Source organism: Urtica dioica, chromosome 6 (genome assembly GCF_054948205.1).
Source record: "Urtica dioica subsp. dioica isolate 48M chromosome 6, U.dioica_male_clone48M_v1_H2, whole genome shotgun sequence".
Lineage (NCBI taxonomy): Eukaryota > Viridiplantae > Streptophyta > Magnoliopsida > Rosales > Urticaceae > Urtica > Urtica dioica.
This window is the reverse complement of record NC_142761.1, coordinates 25,444,234-25,454,436: the sequence shown is the minus strand read 5'-3', so window position 1 is coordinate 25,454,436 and position 10,203 is coordinate 25,444,234. Positions and strand designations below refer to the sequence as shown.

At 36.9% G+C, this 10,203-nt stretch overlaps 1 protein-coding gene across 2 annotated transcripts; it reads left to right on the top strand.

Annotated features, from left to right (window-relative positions):
* Nucleotides 1–2,798: 2,798 nt before the first annotated feature.
* On the top strand, nt 2,799–9,311 carry LOC149393523 (RNA-binding (RRM/RBD/RNP motifs) family protein). Of its 2 annotated transcripts, none has more exons than XM_089616817.1 (10): nt 2,799–2,894; nt 3,621–5,538; nt 5,626–5,763; nt 6,561–6,632; nt 7,177–7,218; nt 7,324–7,413; nt 7,569–7,676; nt 7,815–7,901; nt 8,049–8,128; nt 8,200–9,311. In XM_089616817.1, exons 2-10 carry the CDS (start codon nt 3,700–3,702, stop codon nt 8,816–8,818), a joined length of 3,075 nt encoding a protein of 1,024 aa, XP_089472943.1. In that variant the 5' UTR covers nt 2,799–2,894; nt 3,621–3,699; the 3' UTR covers nt 8,819–9,311. The 2 variants fall into 2 exon arrangements, with proteins under 2 accessions (XP_089472943.1, XP_089472942.1); XM_089616816.1 differs by having other exon boundaries at nt 5,626–5,772.
* Nucleotides 9,312–10,203: the final 892 nt, after the last annotated feature.

Below are 10,203 nucleotides of genomic sequence, written 5' to 3'. Positions count from 1 at the left end.
ACGTATGAATTGCATCGTGCTTACCTTAATCCTGAAATGAGACATGTCATTTCACACCTTACGTATTCTCATTTGAGAAAGTCAGAGTTCGGACTCACTATGTGATTCCGAACATGACCTATTGGTGAAGTACTAAGTTATGAAGATGTCATGAGTAACTTTGTGAAGTTCTCATAAATATGGAATTCATGTACAAGATTGCTGAAATGCAATGTATATCACCTCATGCTTTGTTCATTGGAGTGTGAATAAATGAACTGGTCAGTATCCAAATTGAGTCTTGACTCTTTGGGATGAAACAATGTGACTTGTTAGCTCCTCGTCGATACATTGTTTCTAACTTATTCACAAGCGACAAAGGAGTTGAGGAAATAACAGCTAGAAGGGTAAAATGGTAATTTTGTAAATCCCGACTAGCTGATGATATTCATGAAGGGTAAACACTGATAATATTTGGTGGATCCACTCATTACAATTAGGTTGAATTCTTGAGTAGAAAATAAATTCATTTGAACCGAGAGATTTTCAGTGTCAACTCTTTAGTGGAGTCAGTTGACATTAAGCTAAACTTGGAAAAAGTTTTGTGAACTTTTGAGTCCAAGTGTGTAGCTCAAGCTTTGTTCATTTGGATCCATGAGGTCACTATCACGAATCACATCGAGTAGGAATAGTTAAACTGGAAGCTAAGTCAAAACAAAACGAAAATTGTCGAAATGGTATTTTTGTCTTTTGAGACATAGGATGAAATGAATGTCAATAAATTTTTTGACATGGTCATTTGATGACAAGTAACACTCGGCCAAAATTAGATTTATTGGGCCTTGTGGATTAATTTCATTTCATAAGAATTTTATTGAAAATTCTTAATGGGCCTTTTTCATGTTGTCATGAACAAATGGAAAAGCTTCTAGAAGCCTTTTCCAGATGGTTTAGTCGCCCAACATACCCAAAGAAAGAGAGAATATTTTGTGCATAAATGTATCATGATACTTTCCAAAAGAAAAAGAGTAAACAAATTTCCCACACATGCATAGGGAATTTCGGCCAAGAGGAATCAAGGGAGAAGCAAATAAAAGAGGAAACAAATCCAAGGACTTGCTTGGCAAGCCTTGGCCGTGTACCTCATGAAAGAAAAGAGGAAATTGGCTCATCAATATGCGATATTCTATAGGAGAGGAAACTACCTTATTGAAGGTGAGACCTCTCCTATAAATAGGAGCCTCATTCCACACATTTCATTCATCCAAGTTTAAGAGATTTGAGAGACTCTCTCTCTAGAACTTGGCCGATCCTCTCTCTCTCTCTCTAGTTAATTTTCGGTTTTTGTTTTGGCACCTAGGTCCTCATTTGTCCTAGTGTTTAGCTCTGTGACTTCAAGACTTGTTCTTAAGTCGTAGTGTTTAAAAGTGCCCACACACTAATTCCTTTTCTCTCGAGTGATTTAGTGATAGAAATTTTCGTGGTTGCTCGAGTTGCCGAGGAAGGAAGAGAGACGTGCTGCGAGGGAGAAGAACGTTGCAACCTTTTTTCAAAAGCTTCTCAACGTTCAAGCGTCTAAAAAGGTTAGTAAACTTTTATGCTCATATTAGTTTTTATTTACATGTGCTTGCTCTTTGTCTAGGTTAGTAAAAACTGTTTTACTTGAAAAAGAAAATTTTAAAATTCCGCCGCTTAACGAAGCGTTAAACTTTTTCTTAAACCCTAGATCAATTCCAACACCAATCCCTCTTGCTCTTCCCGGCGTAGATACACCAGAACCTCGTTGCCACCACCGTTGCGACCAGAGCCAGAACCAGAACCGCCGACAAACTCTGACAGCCACGACGGTCCTGGTCTTGTGCTCACCGTCAGACAAGGACTCAATCTGAAGCTCCCACTCGAGAACGCAGTTGTACTGGATCGCGGTGTCTCCGGTTAAAGCAGAGAATCCTAATACGATCTCGATTGAGATTCTCCGCGAGAACTTGGGTCGCTGGGTGGCGTCGGTCTGGTTCGCGATGTAGACCTCGATGACCATGAGCTAACCGTTGTACCCAATCCAGACCCGGTAGTCCGTACCGTTCTGCGGCACAAATTCTGGCAATTGCAACACAAATTCTTATTTCCTATTTATACTTGAGGAGTACCAACTGCTTTAAGAAATCGGCTAAGCTTATCTATTATACTGCGACTCACTTTTTTAAATCGGAAGGAAATTCAAGATCCCAAAAAAAAATTAGAGACAGAGTTAAAGATTTGAGCAAAGTGGACATAAGTTTTAAAAATTAAAATAGATGGTCTGTGGATTTTCTCGTCTTGTCTCCACGTAGATCGTCAGGGAAGCAATTGAAAGCCTCGTCGGCGTAAGCGACTCACATCCACTCACGACAACGAGTTGGAGGCTTTATTAATTCGTTGTATTATTCACGCCGATGAGCCTAACATTAGAGAGAGAGAGAGAGAGAGAGAGAGAGAGAGAGAGAGAGAGAGAGAGAGAGAGAGAGAGAGAGATGATGTATTAATTCTTTATTTTAATTAATTAATTTATTTAATATTATTTTATTAATCTTAATCAGATAAAAAATGAAATTACCTATAATATTCTTATTTTGAGTGTCACATGAGATCCACGTGCTTATTTAACTGATGATTTAACAGAATTTTAGACGGAAGAACAACATTGAAATTAATACAAAGATTAAGGGGAAAATATCGGGTTTTTAAAATATAGGGGGGTGCACTGTTATAGACGCCATAGTTCAGGGGGCAAATATGTCTTTTATTTAAATAAAAATGGCTTCAGATATTCTAGGTATATTTTTATTTCCCAATTGTTCAGGTTTTCAGTCGTTCTCTTTCGCTTGGCAAACACCAGAGTTTCTCGACACTCGATTCCTTCTCGGTCTTCTTCGAAGGTACAAACCCTCCGCGTCTGCGATGTCTCTCTTCCCCTTTTGCTACCAAACGAACAAGAAAAAAAAATCGGAGATTGAAACGAAACGTATTTCCTTTTGCATTCTGTTTTTGGTAGTGTTCGAAATCAAAAGACACATACAGAAAAATACTTGTTTTCTTGTCGTGTATTCGAATGCTGTTATTGCAAAAAGAAAAAGAAAAGAAGAAGAAGAAACAAGGTTTTTTGTTCTGTTTTTTCATCATCTTGTTTCCGAACTAAGCTTTGATTGACTGTGTATGAAATGGTGAAAAAATAAGCTTTATGTGTCTTGGACAGCCTTAAATTGGCACACATCTAAATGAACTTTATATAAAATTTTGTGTAGGTATGTAAAAGTGAAACACTGGTTCATTCATTTTGTAAAAACCCATTTTCTTTTTTCTCTATTCTTGTGTTTATGGATGCTACATATATACAACATTTAGTTGTATAAGGTCTTGTGTGTTCAAATTAAAAATGTCATGTTGCTGGAATCTTCAATGAATTGAAGCCTGAAACTATATCTCTCTGAAGTTATATAAGTTAATAAGAATCGGAGGACAGCCTAGATATGTGTAGACCTAGCAAATTACCGCTGAAGTTTCACATATCATGTGTTTATTGATATGTAGATGATCTCTTAAAGCTGTATAATTCTATTGCTTATATTGATAGTTGTTTAGTTTAATGTCTCTCCTTGGTGCAGAAGTACTTGGGATGCTTTGAGTTTGTGGTCAATCCAACCATTGCAGTCTCAGCCGGGCTAAATCCAAAAATCGGTTGAGATGAGCATATCATCACTTCGGCTAAAAGAGACGCATAAAAAGAGAACTAGGCGTTCTTTGAACGACGATGAAGACGGAACTGCTGCTCGAACAAGACCCCTCCCCTTCGAAGAGATCATGATTAGGAGGAAAAAGAAGAGCTTATCTGAAAATCATAAAAAAGGAGTTGTGGAGACAGAAGTCGTGTCAAGAAATGGAGACATCACGGAGGATTTATCATCTTGCACCATCGAATCTGTAAAAGGTCACAGACCCAAGAAAGATTCTTTGCCTGCTAGCGAACGGCGAGTTGTTAATGAGAAAAGCAGAAATATAAGCTCTGGAAAGAGAGAGAAGATAACTTATGCAGATGGTAGATCAAATGAGAATCTCGAGAAAGGGATAGATACAGGAGTTCCGACATTGAGGAGAAAGTTGAAGTCTGTAGTTTCTCGACCAAGCGATGATGTTGGCGATGAAATCGAAGGAGGCAGAGATGACAAGCGAGTGCATGATAAGAGGGAAAACGGAAAGCAGTCTGTGGTTTCTAGACCGAGCGATGATGTCAGGAATGGAATGAAAGGAGGCAAAGATGTCAAGCGAGTGCGTGATAACAAGGAAAGCGAAAAGCAGTCTGTAGTTTCTCGACCGAGCGATGATGTCGGCGATGGAATGAAAAGGGACAAAGATGACAAGCGAGTGCGTGATAACAAGGAAAACGAAAAGCAGTCTGTAGTTTCTCGACCGAGCGATGATGTTGGCGATGGAATCAAAGGAGGGAGAGATGACAAGCGAGTACATGATAAGAGGGAAAACGAAAAGCAGCCTGTAGTTTCTAGACCAAGCGATGATGTCAACAATGAATCCAAAGGATGCAGAGATGACAAGCGAGTACATGATAAGAGGGAAAACAATAAGCGTCCTAGCGATGATGCTCGATATGCACCTGGAAAAAGGTATTCACGGGACTGGAGAGGAAAGGAGAGTCACGGTGAACGAGTTGGAGGAAATTACGAAAGAGAAAGTAAGAGAAAATACCAAAATGAAGTTGATGATAAGAATAAGGACAAACACAGTGCTAAGAAACCTGATACGAGGAAGCATTACGAAAAGCAAGTCCCGGAAAGAAGTAAGAGAAAAGACTCGTCTAAACCGTGTCCGGATAAACCAAAGACGAGAAGATGTTCTAGAAGCAGAGACCGTGATGATCGACACAAAAGGTCCAAATCGCCGTCGACGATAGCTCACAAACGCTTGTCTCATTACAAAACGACCGACAGAGAAGCTTCTCCGCACTCTCTCAAAGATAAGTCTAAAAGAGAAAATCACATCGACGGGAAGAAGTTACCGAGCAAAGGCTCGGGTGGTCACTATCGCCGAAATGACGAGGGAAAAAGCGGGCTCGGTGGGTATTCGCCGAGGAAGCGGATTTCCGAGGCCGCTACCAAGACTCCTCCACCGCCCGATCAGCTATCACCAGAGAAGAAAAGCGCAAAATGGGATATGCTTCCTCGGGGTTCAGTAACCAACAAGATGTTATCTGGTTCAGTTATATCGAGTTTTCAGCCATCGAATAGTATCTTATCCACGGTCACCCAAGAGTTGGCTACTAAGGCACATGTATTTTCAACCTATGCAAAGTTGCCTTCTAGTCTCATGACCGCCCCGCTACCGACTAAAACATTTTCCTCTGTTGACTCGATCCAACTAACACAATCGACACGGCCTCTGAGGAGACTTTATGTAGATAACATTCCATCTTCAACCTTGGAGAAAGATTTGGTGAAATGGTTGAATGATTTGTTCTTGTCATCGGGTATAAATCACATTCCAGGAACCCAACCATGCATCAACTGTATTGTAAGTTGTGTAGCATAATTTTTTATTTTTAATTTTTTTTTATTAGATTATCTGGGGTTTTGAATGACTTACCTAACCGGAATACAGATAAACAAAGATAAGGCACAAGCTCTGGTGGAATTTCTTACCCCTGAAGATGCTTCAACAGCCCTTGCTTTTGATGGAAGATCAATTTCTGGTTCCGTTCTGAAAATTAGACGGCCTAGGGACTTTGTTGACGTGGCAGTACGAATAGTAATCCTAACCTTTCGTTTCTCAATCTCATTGCTGCGTTAAGCCATACCTGCTGGTTGTTTTATTTATTTTAAACGTCTAATCTATAAATCTTGTGATGTCATGTTTGAAATTGAAATTTCCTTTTTTTGAGTTGCACTTGTTCTCTAATTGTGTTTCATCTTAATATTTTCATTTTCCTTTTCTACATAATTCTGTTTTTTTTTGTGCACGTATACCAAAGCTGTAATGTTATGAATTTGCATTTGAGTCTTTTTTTTTTCTTTAGTTCATTGTCATTATAGATATTTTACCCATTTAATCAATGGTAGGAAATATGGTGAGAAACCAGTATTTTGCAATTCGATAGTAGCTGTAGTGGTGAGTTCCATTCAATAGCTAATTTAACTTCTCACTGATAATGCATGGGTTCAAAATAGTAGAACCAGGAAAAACAAAGCTTAGAATTGGATATGTTAAATTCAGTCTATTAACAAGGCTATTATCTTGTGTCAGAATTCAGTTGGTGTTGTGTTATTTTGAAAACGTCTAATTTTCACTGAATGCGTATAGACTAGAGAAAATTTATATATTTTCATTAATCCCAGTCCATTTGATGGTATGTATTTATCATCATTTTTCGGTTGGGTTGAGCTGGCGCTCTGAATTCGCTATTCTGTGCTTTAAGAAAGAAAAAAAATAAAATTGGATGAGCTAGAATCTACTTATTCGCCGCATGCAGTTTTCTGAGGAATGTTGTGGTTACCATTTATGTAGCAGGTTTTCAGACAGTTGCTATTTTCATGCAGACTGGCAACCTTGACAAATCAGAGCCCGTGGTTGATACGCTCAGTGATGTCGTGAAGGATACGCCAAATAAGGTATTGACTTGGATCGTATTGTACATTGTTTTGCCCTTTCTTGAGCCTTGCTTTTCTTCTTTCTTCTATTTATTGAGATTCTCCTAAAAAAGACCTATTAAGTTCAGTAATTTTATTGTTACTTTAAGTTTCACAGTGACAACCAAATGTTAGGACTCCTATGCTTAGTTTTTAGAGTCGAACCTTCCTGTGTTTTTAGAAACATTATTGTGTTTCTATTGTTATTTTATTTAATTTTTCTAAACGAGACGGAAATTTTCAATGGGGAAAAAAGTTTAGGGAGTAGAACTGTCATATCTCGGACTAGCACAATAAGTAAAATTAAAAGAGAAGTTTGTGTTTTCCTGAATTTAGTCCTATGAGTCTTCTTTATCTTCTCTAATTTCTTCGCCCTTTTTTATTGTCATATCTCCATGAACATATGTTTCAGGTGTCTCAACCATCTATATGTATGGTTTTATTTGTTCAATTTCAGTGCAATGTTCTGATATGTTTCTTGGTCCTAGTTTTCTTTTTGTTACCAATTATGCCCGTGTTTCTGCAGATCTTTATCGGTGGAATTTCGAAGGCTCTTTCATCAAAATTGGTAATCACGAATTATCTTTTTTGAGCCTTATTCCCCCGCCCCCAATTTTTTTTCTTTATGGTATATCTTCCATATTTTTAACATCATCCCATGTGCTGCCTTTAGCTGATGGAGATTGTTTGTGTCTTTGGACCTTTGAAAGCCTACCACTTTGAGGTTAATGGGGATCTAAATGAGCCATGTGCTTTTCTAGAGGTAATAGAAAAACATGTTAAGGGGGTCCCATTTCGCCAGCTAAGATTTGATGATTTATTCTTTATATTACTTAACCCAATAACCACGTTACCTTTTACATCGAGATTTTTACCTCATCCTGTAAGCTTTATAAATATACAATTTTTTCCATGCAGTATGCAGATCAATCTGTGACCCTTAAAGCCTGTGCTGGCCTGAATGGTATGAAGATTGGTGGGAAAGTACTTACTGTCGTTCAAGCACTTCACGGTGCAGAAACCTTGGTACTGCTATCGCTATCTTCGTGTTCTATCTGAATATTATACCACAAAAATTCTTCGCAATTGTAGCTACTTTATCACTAGATATTTCAGTTTTCTTAAGTGGATGATATAGACTCTTACCGAAATATGTTTTGGTAGGCTGAAAGCTCAATGTTGTACGAGATTCCACAGCATGCAAAGCCACTTCTCAAACAGCCTACACAAGTCATAAGGCTTAAAAATGTGGTATGATCATCATGCTATAATGTGTGTGTGTGTGTGTGTGTGTCTATAATATAGATACGAAAAGCACATTTCCATAGTATGTTGGCTATTTCGTAAATGAAGGCTATCAAACAACATCGTCTGCAATTACTCTTGAACGTGTTTCAGTTCAACGTAGAGGATATCTCGGCGCTACCTAAATCGGAAGTCGAAGAAGTTCTGGAAGATATTCGGTTAGAGTGTTCAAGGTGCTAGAAAGTTCTTATTAATTTTTGACTAAGTGTACTTCACTATTTATTTAACTCTCTTAACTTTACAGGTTCGGGAACGTCAAATCCATTAACGTTATCAAGCAGCGCAACAATGATGCACAAAATGCAGATTTTGATCAAAACTTAGAAACCAAAAATATGGAATTGCATAAGAGTGACGAGCCCAACGAAATTGAACACGTGAAGTTAACGAGCAGTGTCAAAGAACTTCAAGAAGATGAAGTGGAAAAAGATAATAGCACGGAGAATGAGTCACCTCAGCCTAGTCCGCCAAAAACCGCGACTGAGCCTAGTATAGTTCTAGAAGAGCTTCCCGATCAGCTCAACAGCCCAAAACACGAACAGAGCGAAAACAAGGGTGACATTGATGTTCCGATGGACGCGGAGAGCTCAGAAAATCAGACTCATCTGAACTCAAATACTGGCACCGATCGGGGAATGGTTGATGAACTGGATGATCACAACCCGATAATCGAATCCAGGGTTGAGGTACGGAAGTTGGATACCGAGAATGTGTTTGAGATGGGTTGTGTGTTCGTAGAGTTTGGAAGAACAGAAGCGGCTTGTGCGACCACACATTGTTTGCACGGACGTGTGTTCAATGCCAAGACTGTCTCGGTTGAGTACGTCTCTCTCGATCATTACAAGTCGAGGTTCTCAAAGTGAGAGAGCTTATTTTCTTTTCTTCTTGGGTTAATGCTCTCTATGATCTATCAAATATCAAGTCTGAGATTCTTTTGAAGGGAACGAACATGAGAAGTGCAATTCCATTTGATATTTTTTGCTAGTAAAGTCCTGGAGTTGGGTCGGAAGGAGAATTTGGTCTATGGTGGCCTTTTTGGAAGCATATTTGGGTAATGAAGAAAGGATAGGATGATTACATGTGTTATCTTTTAGTATTGTTATCTAGTTTTCTGACCCATTTTTTAATTACTTTTATGCAAAAGAAAATAGAAAAATAGAACAAAAAAAAAAAAGTGTATTCTGTATCACTGCATGCTAAAGTGAGCTCCAAGTACAAGAAAGATACCATAGTGGCTGTATGGAATGTTTCTGATGTGTTTGACTTTGATCAAATCATTGACCTTGGTTCATTACAAAATTGATGACTCTTTATGAGGAACATGCTTTTCTGTTCAGTTGCCTTGTTACTTTTGTCTCTTTTTTTTTGTTTTGTTTTGTTTTTTTGTTTTTTTTTTTGTTTTTTTTTTTTTTTGTATAATCAAATTTAAAGGGAAATGACGGCATATATACTTATTGTTTTAATTTTTATACATTTAAATATTTTTTTTTGGATAACAATATCTCTCGTATTTAATCAAAATATACGATTTATTTTTTCAAGTTCTAGAAATATCATACATATCTATCCAATTAATATAAATGACGTATATATTCTCTAGATATATGTAATATCGCAAATACCATTTTTTCATTTATTTTTTACAAAATCCTTTAATTTTTATAAATATAAGATTTTGATTTAATTTCTTTTATCTATAAAATGGAAAATTAAGAGTTATTTCATTAAGGGCATTTTGGTGAGTTTATTTGTAATATAACAAGTATGCGTCATTTATATTAAACTGAGGGTAAATATTTGATATTTCTTGAAACTGAGAGAATACGTCACGTATTCTATTAAACACATGTGACACCAACATTTCATTTTATTAAGAAAATAGTGAAGTAAATTAAATTAATTTAATTTATTTTGGTTTAGTAGACTATTTTCTTAATAAAATGAAACTTAAGTTATTATTTTCAAAAAAGATAAGGGATTGACTAGTTGTAACAAATTCTTCTAAAAATTAATTATGTAACTTATCAAAATTATCAAATGTTGACAAGTATCATTCCATCCAAGTTAACATCCATGGTAGTAATGGAGAGACAAAAAATCGACATTAAGTATTTATTCAGCAACTTTTAAGTAATAGATATATAAGTGATACAATTCATAATCATTTTCGCCTTCATTTTCTCTATATAAATGATATATTTTATTAATATTTTATTTTAAATATCTGCTTTAAGCAAACCTCGTAATA